General features: G+C 38.9%; 1 protein-coding gene and 1 long non-coding RNA gene across 4 annotated transcripts in view; one reads left to right on the forward strand and one right to left on the reverse strand.

The window, feature by feature from the left end:
* Nucleotides 1-23075, forward strand: part of LOC307226585 — a 168633-nt gene that overhangs the window by 117915 nt on the left and 27643 nt on the right. The window lies entirely within an intron of this gene.
* LRP1B (LDL receptor related protein 1B) overlaps nt 2677-23075 on the reverse strand; it is a 782700-nt gene continuing 762301 nt past the window's right edge. For all 3 annotated transcript variants that reach the window (XM_079992449.1, XM_079992450.1, XM_079992448.1), the window contains 5 exons: nt 14291-14367; nt 12034-12124; nt 10347-10485; nt 7323-7421; nt 2677-3965 (listed from right to left, as the gene is read on the reverse strand). In XM_079992449.1, the coding sequence (XP_079848575.1) occupies nt 3825-3965; nt 7323-7421; nt 10347-10485; nt 12034-12124; nt 14291-14367 (547 nt within the window). In that variant the 3' untranslated portion in view covers nt 2677-3824. The remainder of the gene's footprint in view (nt 3966-7322; nt 7422-10346; nt 10486-12033; nt 12125-14290; nt 14368-23075) is intronic.

Consider the following 23075-nt stretch of genomic DNA (forward strand, 5'->3'; position numbering starts at 1 on the left):
AGAATTCCCGGGTGGGAGATGTGTGTGTTTTTCCTACTAGTCTCTGGGTTTGAGAGGTTTGCATGCACTCAAATGGTGTATTGCAAACTGGTTTGTGGCTTTTAGTGTTCATTTTGATGCCCAAAGCAGGCTTTTTGAGAAAAGTACATCTGTTGAATATCTTCTTCTACTGCCGCTGTTAAAAGTACAGGAACTTGGTGCAGAGAATAGGTTGCAACCATACTTGTTCCCCACAAAATGTACAATCTGAAAAAACTTTCTAGACTGCTTGGTTGGAGCAGGATTGTATACTGCCCAGTGAATTTTGGATGAAGGGCAGTATACAAATTTAATAAGTAATAATAGTTGTCATTTAAAAAAAACACCTTGGCTCTAAAACCAGGAGAAAACTAATATGGGAAAATATGCATTGTGTTGGGTTGTTATGAGATAAAAAGAATGTATTGTTACTATATGATCGATTACCTTGTGGTTACTAACATAATCCTATGCATTTTACGCAGAAGTAGGATTCACTTTGAATGTGCATAGACTAGCAGTGCTCTGCCTCCCTTTCTTTCTGCCTCTGCCTACCATTATCTGCCCTACCCTTTGTCCCACTGGCCAGTGCTGGAAACAGAGCAGGAGCGCCAGCAGCTCTCTGGGAGGTTATTTAAAAGCACAGTAAGAGAGGGACGCGGGTGGCGCTGTGGGTTAAACCACAGAGCATAGGACTTGCTGATCAGAAGGTCGGTGGTTCGAATCCCGCAACGGGGTGAGCTCCCATTGCTTGGTCCCTGCTCCTGCCAACCTAGCAGTTCAAAAGCACATCATACTGCAAGTAGATAAATAGGTACCGCTCTGGCGGGAAGGTAAATGGCGTTTCCGTGTGCTGCTCTGGTTAGTCATGCTGGCCACATGACATGACTGGAAGCTGTCTGCGGACAAACGCTGGCTCCCTCGGCCCATAGAGTGAGATGAGCGCCGCAACCCCAGAGTCGGTCACGACTGGACCTAATGGTCAGGGGTACCTTTACCTTTACCTTTAAGAGAGATTAGTTAAAATGTAGGCCACAGATTAGGAAGGATGAGCAGGACCAAGTAGCTTCTAGGGTAGTTGAATAGCAGCATCACAAGACTATGAGAAAAGCTAGCCTAGCATTCTGTTCTTACAGTACCTGTTCTTACAATACCAGCTGCCGATGGGATGGCTACAAGCAGAACCTGAGTGCGAAAGCACTCTCCTCACTTGTGACCCCCAGCAACTGATATTCAGAGGCGTACTGCCTCCCAGCAATGAGGAAGAATTTAGTCAGCATAGCCAGCATCAGCTAGGAGGCCCTCATAGCCTTATCACTCCTCTTTTCAAGCCATCTATGTTAGTGGCCATCATTATTTCTTGTCAGAGCAAATTTTAAGGTAGGTTTCCTTCAGAATTAGTGGACCTTCCCAAATGATAGTAATTAACAGGAGTACCTGTTTTGGCAAAATAAGCAAACATTGATGGACTTTGAGGAGCAAATTGGTAAAATTGTATGTATCAGCAAACCTACCATAACATTACTTTCAATGGGTCTTCTGTGAGTAGGACTTAATTGGCTATAGTCCACCGACTTGAACACTGAACATGTTTGTTTGTCACTGGTTGGACAGAGAATCCTGTGCACAAATAGATTTTTGTGCATTATTCTTCAGACTGACCCAGCAACTAGAACCATGTGTACTAGCCATTTAAAAACCTGTGAAATCTGCTGTTCATTATTCAGAAGGGCGAGTAGGGAGACTGGATTCAGCTTCCTCCCATGCAACTTTTTCACTGTCAACCATCTGACTAGTGAAATTTCAGCTTTTTAAAAAAGGCTTTGTGTTTGCAGTTTGGTTACTTTGTCTGTCTTTGTCATGGATCAGAGCCACCATGTTTATTTACCAACTTTTACTCTTCTTAAACAGAAGAAGTAGAGTTTGACATTTTGTACAACTTTGTGTTGAGGGCAAAATATGACATAAAAATTGAAGGTTTGACATTTTGCTTCCCACGTTTAGTATAACAGATCTTTGTTTCTTGAGTTGACATTGCTCAAGAAATATGTTTTTGAATGTATTTACAAACTCCTCAACAGGGTAGTTAGAGTGTTAGAGTTTCATTTGAGTAAATAGAAGTCAACATTTTTGTGAAGTATGTAGGACTTCATTTTATAAAAAATAGGCAAAATGACTTTTTTTAATCAAATGAAATACATTATTCTATTAAAAATAGTTTTAACCAATACTCAAAAAGGGTTGCGATATGTAACATTGTTCAAGCACAACTGCACTAGTATTACATGAATCAAGTTCTTTTTAATAAAGGCCTCAACATGGCAAAGTTTAGAAATAGGTAGTATGCATGCACATAATACAACAAAATCTTTTATAAAACAGCTGTATTTTTTTTTGCAATGTTCGTACAAAGGGAAAAAAGAGCCACCACAAACATATTTAATCTGTTAGATTAATATCTCATGACAGCTAAAAAATCAGTAATGTGTAGCAGAAGAACAAAAGCCCCCACCCCCATTCTTTGTGTACAGGTGTGTGAAATCTTTTGTGCCTTTAAAGTTATGTATAAAATATTTCAAGGACTGTTTTTTTCTTAACAACCTAGAGAAATTGCACTACGTATTTCTGTCACAATTAAAAAAAGGCAAATTGTATTGATTTTTCTTTTTTTTATTCTTCATAACAACATAAAATAAGCTAATACTGTACCAGAGAAAGTGCTGGAAACTCATTACATTGAACGCTCTCCACCTACTACTGAGAATGTGATTTTGAGGTTTGTTGAAGAAATTTTAAAAATAATCCACAGTAGCTTTTAAACAGATACAAAATGATGAAGACTGGGTTGATTTAATATTTTTAGGCAAGTATGGGTTCTCCCCACTCTTCCCTTTAAGAATTCTCTTATTGATGTGTGTGCTTATGGCTTTTTGCTCTCCTTACACCACGGGGGAATTCATCATACACAAATAATGCATATGGCTGAGTAAATAAATATATAATATGTGTAGGTGATGCCCTCTTGTGCTCCAGGTAAGCTACTGTATACAGGACTACAGAATAGGCCTTAGCACACATCAATTAAGGTCTTTCCACTTGCAAGTCGTATATCACTAAGTTCTATACGGTTTTACTAAATACGAAGGTTTTTTACATGGTATATATGTTTAGTATAGCTTGGACGACCACTGAATCTCCAAAACGGAAAAATCTGTGTTCATGCAGACCATTAGATGTTCTCTATAGTACTCATAACTTCTTGGCAACCTAAAGCTAACTGTAAAAGGAAGTTATGCTTTATTTGTGAAAGTAGGTTTCCTAAAATTTTAACAATCTGAAGTGAATTTTTAATGGGCACAAAGAGAGTAGACCATCCATACTTCCACCATTTAAAAGATAAACAAATTCACACACTGTACTACAGCCTTCAGACCATATAATGGAAAAGTGCAGATATCATCTTCATTGATTAAGTAAAACCAAAGGAAAAGGCTCATACAAAATAGATTGCTCATATTCACACTACAAAGGATTTTTTTTTAATTTGTAACAAATTCAATGTGTGTTATATCAGCAGCATTGTTGTAAATTTTACTGTAGTGCAGATTTTTTTTTTCATAAAAATACCATACAAATGGTCAGTCAAGTCATCAGCAAAAGAAAAACCCAGAAAACCACCAACCAAACAGAAAAAAAATAAATCCAGAGGTAATGCTGATGCTAAAACAATTATAATACTGTTGGTACATAGAAAAGTAATCATTATATTTTATACATTTATACAGTATACAAAAGGTTACAATGGATTATGCCACAGTCTCCCTTATGCCAATATCTATTTTCTTTGGAAGGAGTTCTTTCCTCTCATCAACACTGGCTAAGGAGTTTCGACAATTTTGCCCATCCATGTACAATTTTGCATACACTGGATTGGAGTAGTTTGTTGGCTGAAAAGAGATAAATATGTGATAAGAATAGCTCAAGCACAAAAATCAATAAACCCCTCAGTTTAATACATCATACAACGTGCACACATAGGAACAAATTGGGACATGATTATTCATTACCTTGGCTCACGTAAATAATAAAGAGTTGTTAAATAACTAATGGGACATGCTTTTAATACAACCGATGACATGCAACATGAGGGGAAACAGTGCTTTTTCTCAGGGGGTACTCAAGAGTATGCAGTACCGGCTCTTCTTTTTGTTAAAAAGTGTGGCACTTACTGTAACAACTTCATGGTGAGTACCAACGCCTATTTTTCAAGGGGGGAAAAACACTGAGGGGAAATCAAGTTTATTGGAAATATGGGAGGGGAACATATGAAAACTATGCCAATTCATTTCTCAGTTTCTTATATTTTCATATGATCCTGTTATGGAGAATATGAATAGCAGTTACCCTTGGAATGACCACAACTCTCAAGGGATACTGCTGCAGAAATGTTTACAAACTTCATAGCATACCTTCTCTTCAGCCCAGCTGCCACCGCAATATTTTGATTTAAAAGTTAGTAAAGGGCAGGGTGCTTTAGTGACAATAATAGGTGCATCTCCAGCCTGGATGTTGATCTAAGTCAATGAATAGTGTTTTAAAAGCCTGCCTTCTTACTGTGTACAGACACATATATTCACATGTGCGCAGTCCATTTGGATACATGTTCCACAGGTACATGAAGTGACTCTCAAGTTCTCCACTTGTATGAGGACAGCTGATGGAGAAACTCATATGCACATGTTGTGCTTGTGCAGGGAAGGTGTAGGAGAAGTTTCAAGGGGCAACTAGATCAGACTTAAATAAACTTTCCCTAATTTCTAAATATCCTACTCATATACTTCAATATTTCACTTGGTAATTATACTGAATATAAAAGCAACCACATCATTCAGACCACCTTGACATTGAGCTCATAGGACAGATCTAGTCATTAGACTTTGTTATGGTTTAATTATGAGCATTTTTGCAAGATGCCTTTTTTCTATAGTAATGTCTTTATAGCTTCTGTATCATTTTATTTACAAAAAAAGAATATGCTTGAAGCATGCATAAAAATATTAGATAATTTTCATCATTAGTATATGGTTAAAGGAAAGTTCTGGATATTATTAAGGCTGCAACCTTATGCATACCTAATAGATACTAGACTTAGTAGAATTATTGTTGAGTAAACACACATAGCATTGGGCTGAATTTTGTGTGATATAACCATAGCCTATGCAATTGGCTTGAGCTCCATTTTTCATGGCCAGATAAGCTCACAATTAAAGCCCTATAAAAGCCCAGTGAATGGGTCTGTCCAGTCTGCTTGTCTCATGCTGTATATTGTAAAAAAAAGAAAAGAAAAAGTGATTCCCAACTCTACAACGTCCTATGAACGTTTTGGTGCAATACATGCAAAATGATATCCAGTTGTGGAAACCACATTACAAATGAGTGTAAATGATTTCATATAAATGCATGCATCCTTGCATATGAATATGATCATTAATAATAATGTCACTGATGTTTAAGAAAGTTTAAAGGTCTTTGATTCATTACTCATTTATTATGGGTCGGAGTCAGTCTTGACTTGTGGACATAAAGGCTTGTTCTGTCCACGGAAACCTTCTGATCTATGAAGAGGAGTGGCAGGGGGAGGTTAATTTTTCCAATTTCCCTCTCACTTTGCTGCCAGCAGTGTCGCCACCCCCCCCCCCCACTGTTCTGGAGGGTCCCCAACCCTCGGGAAGAGTGTGGGAGAGAATTGGCAAAATTCAGCTTCCTTCACTACTTAACTGGAGCATACTCTGAGTGGAATGCCACTTGGAATATTCTAACCGGCAGGGAGCAAAGTCTGGATCCAGTCCAGCAGATGAAATTTAGAGAACGTTGGGAACATTGTTGTCCAACTACCTACTAATTTTAAAGCCTTTTAAGTTTACCACTAACTTTATTTCGGTTCTGTGCCTTGTGCTCATAAACTTGTTCCACTGCCCTAAAATCTGTTACACAATCCAGCGCACCATCAGGTACAGAGAACGCATCTAACTGGGCATGTCATTTTGCTTATTAAGACACTAAATACTGTGTAATGTTACTGTCACATTATTTTGAGCAGCCTATAATATTCCAGATAAACCATTTGTCTGATGTAGGGTATCAATATAAAGCGGCTAGTTGAGCCTAATTTTAATGAAAAAATTATTACAATTTATTTCCCAGAGAAATAGTTTGTCATAAATTTGTGCATTTTTCCCTCCTGTCTGTTTCTTTTAGTGTGATAAAAGGTTTTCAGTTAGTTATGCTCACTTACTATCTTGCCTGCAGTTTCTCTTAGAATTACTAGCTAAAGAGTGCAAACACTGATTTCTGTGAAAACAGATGTCAAAGCATCACCTTCGACACTACTGTCTAAATATGACTGAATATTTGAAATTATTTCTTAGCTGGACCTGGCTGCACCATAATGGGGTAGAGCTATTCAATTTGAAGTTTTCAAGATGGCGCTGATGACAACATAGTGTCCAGTTCCTTTTGAGGATTATAACTCTTCTTCAGAGCTGGCTACCACATCATCTGTGGAAGACAGTTTTGGACAATTTCTCTTTGAAAGACCTGAAGAAGTATTATAATACTCAAAGTTCATTAGGTAATAAATTTGCTTATGCTCATCTTGGATGTCTCTTTTTCATTTGGTTACTCACTGCTTTGGCTGCCTTTCCTTCTCTCCCCCCCCCCCCCCTGTAATGGGTGCCTTGTCTGTTTTAATTTTTCTGAAGGAGCAAACAATCGGTATGCTGCGCTGATGCTACACAGCAAAACATGACTTATCTGTGAATAAGTTTCTTTCTTATCATTGCTTTATTTCCAGGGCCAAACTAGATGTGACATGAACTGTGTCAATACAATTAATGTGCATGTATCTAAATAGCAGGATTGTGAGGGTGGGTGGGGAGCAGAATTTAAATTCTTTATCTGCCTGCCACAAAATCACCTCTTTGAAACTGCTACTTGTGTTTCTAAGGGAGCTCCCATTTGCAGCTGTATATCTATCCCCACAGGCACCCCAGGCTTCCCTGCAGCTGTTATTCACATAATAAATGTGCACATTAATTGCATTTTCACTTTTAACATCAGGTCTAGATTCATTTATACTGTTTCATATCATATTGTATGGCTATTTTTAAATACACCATTCATTTAAATACTTGTTTGCATATTAGTGCTACCTTTATCAGTTGTAAACTCATACAGATAATTTCTAACTCTTGAGTAAGGGGCTATGGTAGAATGAGCATGGAAAATGAATGGCAGTTTCTCACCCCTGCTGTTAAAGGTCCTTTCAGGTCAGAGTTTAAGTAGATTGGCGGTGCTGTGTGGGGAAGCTTGAAGACTGTGGACCCTCCCCCTATATACCTGGCCTGCATTTAAATACAGCAATTTTTTGCATTTAGTTCTTGTTTTAGAATACTGCATTTTCCTTCTACACTTTTAAATAGTATTGAACAAGCAACAAGTAAAATTACATACTTGAACTTTATCTTTTTTCAAAAATATTTTTTAATGCATACAAGTTTAAAAAATACTTTCATTAGTACAGGAAGCATTTCTGTACTAGAGTAATCTTCATTTTTTCAAAGGCCCTAGGGGCTAGCCCTAATTTATTGTATATACATTGATTAATTGACTAGGACACACTTGGCCATTTCTAAAAACTATTCATAATCCAGCTACTCCTCTGTCATAGGGCAACTGTATACATCATAGTATTGAAATAATTCTTCAAGGTCTTGTACAGATGATGGTGATTTGGAACAACAGGAGTGTTTCCTTTTAAGTGCTGGGGAGATTCTTTGAAAGCTTAGCAAAACTACTTTGCTAGTGTTAGGTGTGCAACTGGGGGGGGGGCTGTTCGTTTGGCACGTAACAAAGAGATTGGACAGAATTTTTATGTGCCTCAAAATACTTCACATGTACAAGATGAAAGAAGCCTCTCCCCATGTTAAAAAAGGATATCACAGATTTGGAAAAGGTACAGGAAAGTAAAGCGAAAACCATTAAGGGTTACTGCACATTCCATACAAAGAATCACTTCAGTATATAGGTCTTTTTAGTCTAGAAAAAAACAATTAAGGATTGATAAATTGCATCTAGGGATAGAAATCCCTTTTGCATAATGCCAGAACATTTGATTGGCATTCTTTTTAAAAAAACAACGTTCATTGACACTGAGATGTGCAGATGGCTGCTATCTCTGATGAATTTCAAAAGAATAAGATCTGTTTTCCATGAATGGATCAAATACTGGTTGTCGGCATTAAATAAATGGAACCTCTATGTCTCTGAGGAGCAGATTTTGACGCCTTCATTCCATATGTGATTTTTCTAGATACACTGCTAGAAACAGAACACTGGGCCAGATAAACCATTAACTCTGACCCATCCAGGCAGTGATAATCATTAAAATAATTTAAATCCCTATAAAGTTCCAGGCGGTTCTTAAGTTTTTACACTGTTTGCTCACTATCTTGCTATCGCTCCAGCATCACCATTGAATAATGAACAATTTGGGAATGGTACAATGGTCATTATGTAAAATAAGTCATTGAGCAGTCTCAGGCATGAGATATTTTGCAGCAGCGGGAAAGAGAGTGTTTTCCCATCACAGGTCTTCAAAATTAATTAGGTAAAAGCATATGGTTAGTGCAGATTTCAAATACCTGGCGGGGATAAGAAAGTATTACGGTTTTTCAGTTGAAAATAATCAATATATATTAGGAACAACTCACAATTGTTACAGTGTATAATACTGAGCTGGTTTCACACATGAATGTTTGCATTTGTGACTTATAGATTAAGCATTCTGGAAATAATGGGTTGGATTCAAATGAGTCTTTCCATTTCAGAAGAGGCCCTGATCAGTAAGAGTGGTGGAGGCTGGTCCACAGCCCTCCCACTGAAAATGTCACATAATTAAAAATCCCTTCTCAAAATCTTGAAGCCACACATTCTGTTCTTATTATTTCTACCTTGCTCTTCTATAAGTTTGTCAGTGGACTTCTGAAATGAAACATTAGGGCACTGTTCCTATCTGGCTATGACTCCACATACTTCATCAAATCTGGAAGATATTCTCCTAAACCTCAGACATAACATAGGTTAATTATGATTAGTATGGTGTAATGAGCTTTTGCACATGAGCAGAGATTATTGCTTCACATTTTCAGGACTGATCCATGCATTGCAAATATGTTCTGATTTGTTCTAATGGCTCAAATGAAACTGTCCGTCCCCCCCTGACGGTTGGAATACTTTTGGGGTTTTTTGTTTTAATTTAGAGAAGTACATTTTGGATTATAAATAGTTAAATTGATTTTGGGGAGAGGAAACCTGTATAATCAAGTTTTCCCGGCATTTTAAAAGTTTTTATGTGTTTTGTTTCCTGGCAGTGGATCTATAGGTGTAAACAATACATAAATTCACAAACTTAGTCATGTGATATGGCTTAATTTCTAAGTAAGAGGGGCGGAGTCAATCTTGTCTGAAAATGCTACTTAGACCCTCTTACATGGAAACGCTTTCCCTGTCCAAAGATGTGCAGAGAAAAAATGACAGTGTCAGTCTTTACACATATAATGGCAAGCTTCTTAAATAAGTGCTGTCAAAATCCTATTGTGATGAAAGAGGAGGTTAAAAAATTCAGCCCTACCAAGTCAAAAAGCTACCAGCCTGAAATATACTCAGAGTTGCAAAGTGATTTCATGCTCTTTATTCAGCTCATAGTGGTGAGGAGGAATGAATGAATGTCCCCTCAAAGTATCTGCTTTATATACATTATTTACACAATGGGCTGCACATGATTGGCTAATTCCGGAACTCTACTGTAAGCCAATCAGGTTGTGGATTCACTTCTATCTGGAGCATGATTGGGTGGTTCCTGCCAACCAATCAGACTGCTGCATTGTTCTAGGACCAATCAGACTGCTGCATTCTGAATCCTATTGTTCTAGGACCAATCAGACTGCTGCAGTTTGGATCCTATTCAACTCAGTACATAACACAGCCACTACTGAATAAAGGGAGGCATTTTCACCAATTGTATTTTTCCCCACTTCCAGAGAGCTTTGGAACACTCTGAAATAGTGTGGGAAGTACTTAGGAGGGCTGTAGGGGAGAAGAGAAATTTGCAAAAATTGACCCCTTCCTTGCATATTAGCTGGAGCCTTAACTGGATCAGAGCTTCTTTTTGCAAATGGAAGAATACCTTTGGATCCTACCCAATGACAATATTTTGCTATTATTTAAAACATAATTATTTGAATTAGGAAACAAATATTTGATTTTACCTTTTCTGGATTTAATGTAAAATCTGAAAGACCTCTTTCGTTGTGATTATGGCCCACCTCATACATATTATACGATGGATTTCCAATCTCTACATTGATTCCTCCATTTATAATTGGTTGTCGTCGGATTGTTTTTGCCCTAAAAGGTATCACAAGGGAAAGAGTGAAAAAATTAATCTCTGTATTGGGTTGTGTGTGTGTGTATAAAAAAATCTGTGAAAAGAAGGAAGTGATTTTCAGGGTGGCGGGGAGATTGCCTTGCCAGATTAATTTTCAATGTTTCCAAGGAGAGTGGGAAGCTTTTCCTCTGCAAACACACCCCTTCTACAACTATCCCTTGAGAGTTCTCTTCTTAGTTTCTTACTATTCTTTCACTAAACTCTCTCCTTGGAAAACATTATTAATTCCTATGACTTTCAGTACCACTTATATGTTGCCCCATTACCTCTACAGATACCCCACAGCTTTCCAGTCTCTCTGTCTGCCAATTGCTCTATTTGTTTCTGGGAGGGGAGTTTTTGTTTTGTTTTTACTATTTATGTTGTGTTCTCATTTTGTATTTTTTGTGTGAATCGCCCTGTGATCTTCGGATGAAGGGCAGAATACAACAACTACTACTGCTGCTGCTCCACTATGTTGTCTAATTGCAATATCAAGGTCAGCAAGTCTAAGCCAGAATCAGTTCTCTTTCCTCCCAAGTCTTCCTTTCTTTAGCCTATGTCCGGTCTCCTTGGTAAATAGGTTTCACGTCTCTTCTTTGTACGCTATATCCAGTTATTTGCCAAGTTTTAATGCCCTTCTTGCATACCTAAGTGCACCACTACTGAAAAGGCCCTCTGCCACATTCAGATGGTATGACAATTATCTGAACCCGGCAGAGGGCCTTTCAATGGTGGTGCCCACTCTGTGGAATGCCCTCCCATCAGATGTTAAGGAGTTGAGTAATTATATAACATTTAGGAAACATCTAAAGGCAGCCCTGTATAGGGAAGCTTTTTAAGGTTTAATGTTTTACTGTGTTTTTTTATATGCTGGAAGCTGCCCAGAGTGGCTGGGGCAATATAAATAATTTGTACCCCACCCATCTGGCTGGGTACAAATAAATTGTTGCTGTTGCTGTTAGTAGTAGCAGCAGTAGTAGCAGCAGTAGATTCCCCACTTCACTAGCTGTCCCTTTGTGTACCCAGCCTAAATATATTGTCCTTACCTATCGTATCTGTTGGTCTTGATTTGTTGATGCCCATGCCGTCCGCTCCACTAGCTCTCTCTTACTGCCTTAAACAGTCACGCCCATTCTCCCTTCTTTTTGCTTTGTTTTACTTTTGCCATGAACATGTAGCTGGTGTCATTTTGTTCCTTTCCTTCAAGGCTCCTCTGAAAATGTGCCTTTTCTATGTGGCCTTTGACTCATCTTCTTAATCCTAGTTCCCAACTATGATCAAGCTTTAAGTAAGTGTATCACATTTGCTCAAATTCATCAAGCCCTACCATTGACTCTCCCACCTCTGTTCCTGTTATATTCCCCATTGGTATTTCATATTGCAAATTCCTTGGAGTATCTGCACACAGTGCCATGCAGAGATAGGATTGGACTGAAATTACACAACCATCATCGCCATTCAAGGTTGGTTGTCCTTAGAACTTATCCAGTAAATTGCTTCTTTTTCCTTCGACAGAAATTTCTTACCTTCGCTTTCTTTTACAAAGTAGCAAACCTATTACCAAAGTAGTAATCAAGGTCACCAAGAGGACGAGTGGAACAATGATTGCAATGCTTCCTGCAACAAATAACAGAAACAGGTTTGACTACTGATAATTTAACACTTGGCAAGGAAACTTTGATAATACCTCAATAAGCAGAGTGACATGCAGCTTTGATTGTAATGTAGATCAGGTTTTAACAAATAGATAAGGTAAGGTAGGGATGGAATACTGGAAGCTGTTAAATGTTTTTGTGTCACCTGAAACCTGAGTTGTAGTTTCTTTCCTCCCAAAAAGCTGTGAGCCAAGGATAAACCTTGGTTACAGCTCGTGGGTTTGTTTGGAGAGAAATGAACCATCAGCTCTGGTTTTGACATGATACTAAGCAGGAGCGTATCTTAGCTCCCAGCAGTGTGGAAGCAGCCTGAACAGGGAAAAGCATTTACAGTAGCACACATTATGTTCACCTTTTAAACTATAGTTCAGTTTAACTGCATTTCAAACTAACGTCTGAACCAGGTCGCTGACTGACCTAGAGTTGTTCATTATATTCCAGTGTTCTGATTCTAAAATATTCTACTGAGAAGTATCTTTGGGTTCTCTACATGACAAGATGAAAAGTTTAAATTCCTTCTACTATTAAGTTCCAGCAGTTGGCCTGCCTTTCTCAAAGTCCTTTCTCAAAGCTGACATTTTACTTAAGTCATTCGTTGAACTATTTAATTTCTCTTTATTAGCCATTTCACTGCCACCTGACAGTCATACTCCAGTCCCTCTTTGTGTATCAGTCTGTCACCAGTCTCCTAGATAGCTCAGTTGGTTAGAGTGTGGTGCTGATGATGCCAAGGTTGCAGGTTTGATCACCATGTGAGGCAGCTGCATATTCCTGCATTGCAAGAGGCTGGACTAGATGATCCTCATGGTCTCTTCCAACTCTACAATTCTTTTATTCTATCCCAGTTTCAGTTTGTTAAAGTAGATTACAAGCCTTCTGGATAGTGATCATGATTCCATACCATATGGTTAAAGTTTGTAACCAAATACTACTCTGCCAAGCACAGGACATGCCAAACATTTTTATTTGCTGAAACATTACATTTGACTTCTCAAATGTAATGATCTAGGGACCATACTTAACTTTTTCTTAACTACTTATTAACCACCGACTTGTCTAAATAGGTATCTAACCCAGTTAGAGAGTATACATATGCAAAGACATGTTTCTGCATATGTATATCTTACTTGATGAGCACAAACAGGTCCTGCCCGGTTATCCTCTTGGACACAATAGCCCAGATTGTGTGCAAGAAACACTTAATTCTTTTTAAAAGTGAATTTTCTTAGTTACATAACTAACTTTGATTTGGTGCACTTTCTTTTCTGACAAGTGCTTTTTCAAAACCTAGTTTTCCATTAATTTCGATTTATTCTGCAATTCTCCTAACTGAAACCAAACTTTATCCATCACTTGTAAACTTTCCTATTGTCTTCTTATGGCCCAAACTAGATGTCATGCTTCTTAGTTCACAAATTACCTGCCACTGTGGGGACCTTGATTGGGATTCAGGCATGGAGGGGTAGCAGAGCTTTAACCTTTACCCTTATTTGATCCTGATTGAGATCATTACCCCTTCCCTAATACTGCAAATGGCATGGCAAGGGAGAAGAATCTTCCATTTGATTAAATGGTCCAATGTAAATTGCAGATGCAGGGCCCCCTATCCATATCAGGACTGCGTCGGTGTAAAGAATTAACCTCCCCCTTTCCAGTGTCCCATTCCAAATTGTGAGCTTCCATGCTGTCAATTTGTGAAAGAAAATGTTTGCAAAGGCAAACTACATAATAAACATTTCACATAGTTAGGCTCTAACAGTTGCCCCATACTTTTCATATCAGAGCGACCCACATGTCCACAGGAATGGTCAATTATCACCATCGTTTTATTTGTATGCTGCCTTTCCAAAGTTAAAACCATGCCCAAGGCAGCTTACAACATGAAAAGATTTACATTACAAACATAACAAAAGTAGTCATAAACAATAAAGAAAATATCAAAAAATACACAACTGAATTGAACAATTTCCACTTAAATCATAAGATCTAAAAAATAAAGATACAATAAATTAATGTCAATAACAGTAGCAAAATGCCCATTCCAATAACTTCCACTGCTATCAAAAAATGCTTTGTTCCTTAAATAACGGCTTAAATTATATTAACACTGTTATTCAAAAAAACTTACTTGTACTGATATTGTCAGATTTGCTGCTTTTAGGAGCTGGCCTCTCACACTGTGTACCAGACCAGTTGGTGGAGCATCTAAAACAACCCAATTAAGATAATAAAATCAATTCACACCTACAAATTATACAAAAATATATTAAATAGACATAGCCCACATTAATGACCAAAAAATCATGTTCTAGAGTAAACACATTTTGTCTCCAGTAAGGTGTAATGATGCTACCATTTTCATTTCTTCAATATTTATCAAAATATATAATAAAATTTATAAAATAGTTAAGTGGTAATACAAAAATGCCAGTTTGTACTGTTAACACTGGGTATCAAAACCTGCAATGAAAGTCACAGATAATAACTAAATATAAAGTCTCTTGTTAGTAGAGACTGATGACATTAAACATTCACAAACCGGGAAGTCTCATTTTTACTTACAAATCTGCTTTCATTTTATTATTCTCTCCTGTGTCTTTTGCAAAATGTCTTAACTTAAAATATATTGACTTTAGACTAATAGAAGCACCAAAATAGGAATCCTAGACATATAAGTAGCAATTATTTCTGTTCCTGAGCAATAATTGTGGTTTTTTATGAACAGGCCACAAGTAGAAATGAAAAGCTATTAAAAATGGAATATTCTGAAATGAGTTACTTGTTATCCATTAAGCTTGGGTGATACCTGGGCTGCATTATTTTAATTGGCTGATTTTCATGGGTAGTCAACCTGGTGCCCCCTCCAGCTGTTTTTGGGCTACAGCTCTCAACCTTTGGACATAATGGCAGGGGTTGCTGAGCTTTGGAGTCCAACAACATCTGGAAAACACCATGTTTGATACTCCTGCATTAATTGATTGCGGGTGGGGGTGGAATGGTTTCCAGAGAAGCAATGTCAAATGAGATCACTCTGTTAAAACTAATTCTACCTCAGAGATGTCTGTCAATGGGGGGGGGGAGCATCTAGGAAGATGCCTGAAGGAGACTGAAATAGAGTTATACTGTACCTGGTTTCTGATAATGTAGGCACAAAAAAATTGTCTGCTTTATATCATGCCAGATATAAATTTTATGAGACAGTGCTGAGGAGCAAACTAGTTAACTATTCTTGTCAATTGATTGAAAGGAGTAAAAAAGAAGGCAATCCTGTAACAAAGCCTTAAACTTTTCTACATCTCATGGATGGAAGACAGGTATTCTATCTGCCAGTACTTGAGCCCCCTTTTCATCATAAAGGCAAGAGTAAAGCAGGACATTTTAATGTTCATCTTCTTAAGATGAGAAAAATTGTTTGGCATGTTGTATGGTGTAGAGATAGCCACCATAATATTTCATTAGATGAAATACATATTGGTGGTATTTATTGTTATTAATTTGTTAATTTTGCTTATCCAAGGAAAAGTACACTTCTAGCTTTTGTTCTAGTAAAATCTGTCTACAGACTGATTACACACACACACACACACACACACACACACACACATTTCCTCAGGCAAGGAGGTTCATTAACGCTGAAATAGAATTTGTAGCGATGTAATGTTCAAGTCAATTAGCCTGTTCTTTGCACACTGTGAACCACACACACTTGATCAATTCAGCATAAAAAAGTATTAAAAGCAACTCTATTTTCATACTTGTATGAAAGTTACCTTTAAGTCAAGAAGAAATCATCAAAGTTAAATTTAAGCTAATAGTACAAGTGTTTGCTATCATCTGTCTTAATGTTTGCTGCCATCTGTCCTGTATATGTTTGCACTGTTGTATCTCCATCCCAAACATGTTAACTATTGGAAAAACTTGTTTTAGTATCACATCTGCTTCTATCCTATATAGAGAAATGCAATTAATCTATGGTTTCTAAGTATCTTGCTAATAGCAGCAGAATGTTGGAAGAGAGACTGGGTGGAATAGAATGTGTATGCAGGCTCCGCCCTTGCCTGCAGTTGCCATGCAACCCCAGGAAGGTTCTGCATGACCAAAAGGATGTGGCAATCTGTTATATGGCTGCGCTGAATGTGTATGCGTGAACACACATGCATCTGGGGAGAGGGGGAGCACCACTATTCAATTTTTCAGGTCTATATAGCAGCCCTAGCTTACCTGCAAATGGGATCCTCTTTAACGAGGGTCCTGGTTGCGCACGGGCCCCTGAGAGGACCCCCACCAGGTTGAAGGCGCTGAGCATGGCCCAGACCTTGTCTGTATGGCCCCACAATCATACCAGGCTGTTTGAGCCAATCAGTGCAGTTGGCGTGATTGGTGGAGGCCTATAAAAGCGGCAGCGAGATGTGGCTGAGGCACTTGCTTCACATTGCCGAACACCCGCCCCCCCCCGCCCCTATTTGTAGGTGTTTCTGCTTTGGCCTTGCTTCGGATATTGGTTGGTTGCCTGCTTTGGAGCAGGGGCTGGGTAGGAATGTTTCCATTTGGCAAATTGGCAGTGTCCACTTGGTTTTCGCCTACCCCCTTAGCAATCGTCACAACTGTGTAAGGTTTGGCGGTTAGGCATTGGCTTATTGAAGTGTGCAGGAGGGGAGGTGTGGCCATCACCTGTCCCTCCATGAATAAGGGTATTCCGGTAAAGGAATCTGGGGGTCCTGGATCTCATCCGAAGTCCGCTTGAGGGGCTAGGGCCATGCCAGGACCACAGGAACCCCAGGGTTATCTTCGGTTGGTCTTCATCGATGTTGCTCCCTCGTTTGGCGTTTACCCTTTCAGACTCCCTGCTGGGAGGGCAGGAGTCAGTGATAGTTTGTCAGTGCCTAGCGCAATACCGCTCACTTTGCTGTAACCAATATAGTTGTGGCTGAAATTTTGCCCATTAACTTAACAATTGATACTGACTACGTGTCAGTGTGAAGTTATTTACTTGCGGAAGGGTTGGGGGCCTAGGGGCGCAATAGACCATCAGACAGAAACTATGGTTTTTGGAAGCATACTTTGGTATAAGAGAGTTGAGAAGATAAAAAGTTAAATATACTAAAAGTTTGGATACATTCCAGGGAAGAAGTATGAAAGTGTTTATATGCAGTGAGTATCTGGCCCTATTTCTGAAAATACAAATTTTTAAAATTCTTTACATATTTGTAGTTTATATGGGACAGTTTACATGTTACTTATGCTTGATGGCAACAGATTCATTGCTAGGGAGCAACACACATAAATAACTTGCTACTTTCTTTAAATGGTGCTGGCTATAAGTCATAATACCACAACTAATGTAGCACTGATGTATGTGATACAGTGCTTCCTGATTTTAAGTTCTAAACTTATTTCTGTAATATTTGTACACTTAACTGAAAATCTACAAAGTTATATTTCTTGCTTTAAAAATCCGTAAAGTACAGTGCAGCAAATATTACTATGGTTTACAATAACATTTAGATTTCACAGGTGATAAATAAAACACCATTTGTAATAGCATACTACATGTGCTAAGTCCACACGTGATGACAACACAAAACAGAAAAGCAGAAAATCATACTATGTAGCCTAAATTAACGTTGAAAAATAATAATTAAAGCCAGAGTAGCTATTTATTATTATAATTAGCAGACTATTTTCCTGGTACTAGCAATACTCATTTCAACACCTTTGAATGGTGTAGACTGCAAATACTCAAAAACAGGGGGAATGACATATTGTCGAATGGTAGCAGTAGAAGAAATATGTCCATCTATCTGTGGATGTGCTGTAAATCACAGAACCTTATTTTGGAGAAAAATCTTTCATATGTCAAATCTTAGTACCTTAACTTTGAAACAGTGAAATCAGGTGGCTGGTTATAATTTATTATTGCATTATTATTATAAATGGTGAACACATTGGGCACAAATCTAGCTGAGGCTAACATTTCTATCTCCTATTAATTACCATAGGATCTCTACACATATCATAACTACAGTGGTGCCCCGCAAGACAAATGCCTCGCAAGACGGAAAACCCGCTAGACGAAAGGGTTTTCCGTTTTGGAGGCGCTTCGCAAAACGAATTTCCCTATGGGCTTGCTTCGCAAGACGAAATGTCTTGCGGGTTCCCCCCCCCCTTTTCCCCCTTTTCCTAAGCCGCTAAGCCGCTTATCAGCTGATCCGCTGATAAGCCGCTTATCAGCCGATCCGCTAAAAGCCGCTAAACTGCTAATAGCGCTAATCCGCTAAGCTGTCAATGGGCTTGCTTCGCAAGATGAAAAAACCGCTATACGAAGAGCCTCATGGAATGGATTAATTTCGTCTTGCGAGGCACCACTGTATTCTTGAAAGTGCTTAATGGTAGCTGGATTGGTTGCGAGTTTGGTTCTGGGGCCAATACAAGGTGCTCATATTAGTGTTTAAAGCCCTAAACAAATTAGGCCCAAAATATCCGAAATACCAGATTGTTCCCTACAGATGCTCTTGTGGGTTAAGATCAATAGAGGGGCCCTACTCTGTATTATTATTAATATTATTATTATTATTATTATTATTTCTTCAACTTAATCCCTGCCTGAAGGAGTCCATCTACAACAAAACCAATTTTAAGCCCACTGCCCTCAGTAGTGTTTGTTTTTTGAAAGGTGCAGGGGTTTGCGTGGCCAGGTGAAGACAACATCTGTGGCAGTTGTGGCATTCCCTCCCTATGGAGGTACATCTGGCACCTTCGTTATATAAGGAGGAAGTCATCTGCTCTTTCCTTAAGCACAATCATTTATGCTTGCTAGACAGTAAAGTCCCCTTTTTGTCCTCCTGCATGCTGTTCTGGGGGTTCTCTTGACCCTCCAGAATGGATCTGGGGGAGGTGTGGAGGAAAACAAGGAGAACTCCTGTTGTACTAGTGGGATCTCTTGCACTGGCTTCTCCTAGTGTGAAGGATTGGTTGGGCCAAAGATACCTTTGTATGCTGAAGACACATCTCTCTACCCACCACATTCCTCTGTCTATAATTATTTTTGAACTATTATTTTTTTTAAAAAAATATTGAATTATAAATTGCTGTAACCAACCCTGTAATGGTGAAGTATGGATAAGATTAATAATTAATTGTGCTTTCCTCTTCTCAAAATCTGCATTTGAGGGTGAAATGTTGAGAACTTTGTGCATAAAATAAAGCCCTTGCTTTACTTTTTCATGAACAATAGTTCTCACACAGCAATCTACACTTGTCCTAAATCTTTCATTCCTCTTTCCCCTGACTTTTCCACTGTTAATGAAGACTTCATATATGTAATAAAATCTAAAATTCTCAAATAAAGTATATTAGAATTGTTGGTTGTGGTTTAGGCCACTTTCTGTAATCAGACGACTAGCTGCAACAAAGGGTTCCTTGTAATGGTACTATCCTTGCCTTGTATTCCCCTCACAATGTTACTTCCAACACTTTTCTGTAGGATCTCCCAATGCTCCAGAGCAGAGTTTTAGAGGGTACAGGGGGTGGTAAGAAGAAGAGGAAATTTGCAAAAACTCGCCTGCAACAATAAAGTGCAGATCTGACCACTGTAAAGGTTCCTTTTTTTCAAACAAAAGAAGCTTCCTCTGCAAGCAAACTTTTTGAATCCAACCTGTTATTTACATACTGCAATCACATGATTCTGCAGAATTAATGCTGAAAAAAGGTGTGTGCCAATTCTAGACTAAAAATTGTACATTTTAAAGGGCCTGATTTTGAAGAAAAAAATCAAAATATTTTTGATAATATTGTTTAATTTTAAAATGTTCTTATAAATTTGTTATGGTTCAGTATGCTGAAGAGTAGCATTTTTCAAAAGAATCCATTGACTGTGAAACGGTTAAGAAAATGTTAGTGATTGTTGTTGTATTATACAGTTCTGTCCTCACTTGACAGAGGTGTAGATGAATGCATATGGATGTTTCATATCATTCATAAAATTTCAATTGTTTGATGAGAACAATGGCTTTCTACAAGAGCCATATCCATTTTTAAGGGTAAACATTCAATCATTCAATCCACATTGTAGGCTGAAGCACTGACGGCATTTTGCCATTCTGCAGTGTACTTAAGTAAAGTGGCATTCATAAAAGGAGTGTTTTGCGTATATTTGTGATTCACTGATATCTGAGCAACCTACTGATTTAGAGTGTTCTCCTTCCTGGAGAGCATGTGTTGCGGTGGGGTCTGGTACGCCACCCCCTTGTTGCTGGGTGGGATCCTTTGGATAGCCATTAGCAAGGATTGGGTAGTTTCCTGTTACTAGGGTAATTTTGATGTTGCCAATTAAGGGGAAGGGCTAAAAGGTTTTAAATGAAGATACGCAGCACTGACTGTTCTCTTTGCTGCCACCCACCCACCCTCCCTAGGTATTGGTCTTTGCATTGACCTTGCTATGCCTGTCATGGGGTCGCCTGTTTTTGGGGCAGGGGCCTGGTAGGAATTTTGTCCAGTTGGCTGATTGGCTGGTGCCATCTGGTTTTTGCCTACTGCGTAGCAAATCGTCACAATTTGTAAGGTTGTGGTTAGGCATTGGTTAAAAAAATGGTTGGTGGAGGGGTATGGATTGGTGGTGCCTGCCCCCTCCAATGCTGCTGCTGCAAGGGAATTCCATTAAAGAAATCTAGGGGCTTGCCATCCTTTCGTCCAAATCCCTGGTTGGGGCTTGGGCCGCGCAAGCTCCTGGGAGCATGCGGGGGGAGGTGAGGGTCTGGTGCCCGGCTCCATGCTCTCCCCAATATTGTTTTCCCCGACTGGCTTTTGCTGGAATCCTGAAGTCAGTCCTGTCCCGATGGCGGTGACAGATAGTCGGAACCAATGCTTAAGCAACCACTCACTTTTATGTATTTTAATAAATTTGTGGCCAAAATTATGCCAAAAACTTTAAACAAAAATTATGTGTGAATTGTGATTTATTTGGGGGTGGCTTGTGGGACCTCGACACGCAAAGTGGGGCAGTCCTGTACATATCCACTGAACAGCAGGTCCCAATGAGTTCAGTCTAAGATAATCAAGATAACGCCCAAGATCATTTTCTGTTTTTGATTACATTAGGTAACTAATGCGTCTTGGTTGGTCTTCAACCTTTCTGCACATTTGAGTAGAGTAGATTTATATCTTCAGGATGATATGGCTTAGGACAAATGAAATGAGCTGGTTAATGTAAAATGATGATGAGGCTTCAGGAAGCAATTACAGTGTTTATAAGGGAGACAGAAAGAGTGGTCTGTTTTGGATCTGTGTGCCTTGGATTTATTTGGGCAGCCACGTATGTTTAGATGAACCATATTAGAGAACCTTTTTGTTGTTTTTAGATTCAAAGAGGAAGTATAACTCAATATTGCCAGTTTACATATCATTTTATAAAGAACAGATAATGAAAGACAACATTCTATGAGATTCAATAATAAACCTCTTAACTCATCTTAGGGCAGTGCCTTTATTAGGCCAAAATGTCGCAGAGTAGTGTGCAAGCTTATGAGTTTTCCAGAAATCTTCATCAGGCTAGAGTAACAACTCAAGAGGGTTGGGGGATGGGTAAGTGGCTGGTGAGAAAGCCATGGATCTCAGACTGTGGTTTGGTAAATCTTAAGACAGAATGTGAGAAGAGGCAGCAGACATTATTCTGTGATATTTCAGCTGGCCTAATAATGGTATAGCCTTAAGACGGATTTTTAAATTAGTTTAAAGTTACTTTTAAAATTATCTTATTAAGACCTGCTGCGTTGGGGAGGGATCTATCCATGTATGTGACCTCCAGCTTTTAGGAATATATTCCTTGCTTATATCCCTTAAAACTTCCCCAACTCTGTCATGCTTATGCTTTGGGTCACGGCAAAATACTAGGAGCTACTGCAAATAAAATAGGGGTGAACAGCCTAGAGCTCAGGAACTGAAAGTAGCCCTCCATACCTTTTTGCCTGGCCACACCACTTCCTCAGGACATGCCCCTCACCCCAGTTCTACTCCACATCCTCCTTGAGTCCGTTTGGCTTTGTGGAATGCATCCTTGAATTGGAATAATGCTTCCTGCCTGGTAGGGCTGGGTGATATATCAATATATTGTCCAAAACCAGTTTGAAGTCCACGCCATGATATTCTTTGATCTAGCAGTATATCATGAATATCACATTGTGTGTGCTATGCAAAAGTCACAATGTGGGAAAAACTATGAGATTTTGATTCCTGCAGCCCCTGTTAACTCTGTTTGCTCAGCTCTTCCCTGCCTCTTGCAGCAGGGAGAGAATCACAAGAGCAGGCACCAGCAAAAATTAGGATGTGGGGGGAAACCGTTAAGCCTGCCAATGCCCCTACAAAGTTTCAGACATTATGATATATCAGTATATCACGATGTTCAAAAACCAGGTATCGCCCAGCCCTACTGCCTGGTTCATATATCTCTAGACAGAGTGTAGGGTTTGTGTAGCTGGAATGCAGCCTGCTGCTGAAAGGTAAGAGTTGCATTCATGGTTTCACCCTCTTTGACCCCATCCACCACTGGCATGTGGTCTCTGGAAAGTTTCCCTACAAGAGAATGTGGCCCACAGGTTGAAAAGGTTCCTGAAATAAAACAATAGTATCACTCTTGATAAAGTATTCTATATAGTGGGCTTTATTTATTTTATAATAACTTTAAATGAGTTAAGAACAGTCAACAACCACAAAGGTTACAATCCTACACACACCTGACTAGGAGTATGTCCCATTGAACTCTGTGGGCTTATTTTTGAGTAGATGTGTATAGGATTGCACTGTAAGTGCACTTGACATAAGCAAATATTGCAAATAAAATAGCGAATGGGTACACAAAATCTGAGTACAGTGGTGCCTCGCAAGACGAACGCCTCGCAAGACGGAAAACCCGCTAGACA

The sequence above is a fragment of the Podarcis cretensis genome (genome assembly GCF_951804945.1).
Source record: "Podarcis cretensis genome assembly, chromosome: 1".
NCBI lineage: Eukaryota > Metazoa > Chordata > Lepidosauria > Squamata > Lacertidae > Podarcis > Podarcis cretensis.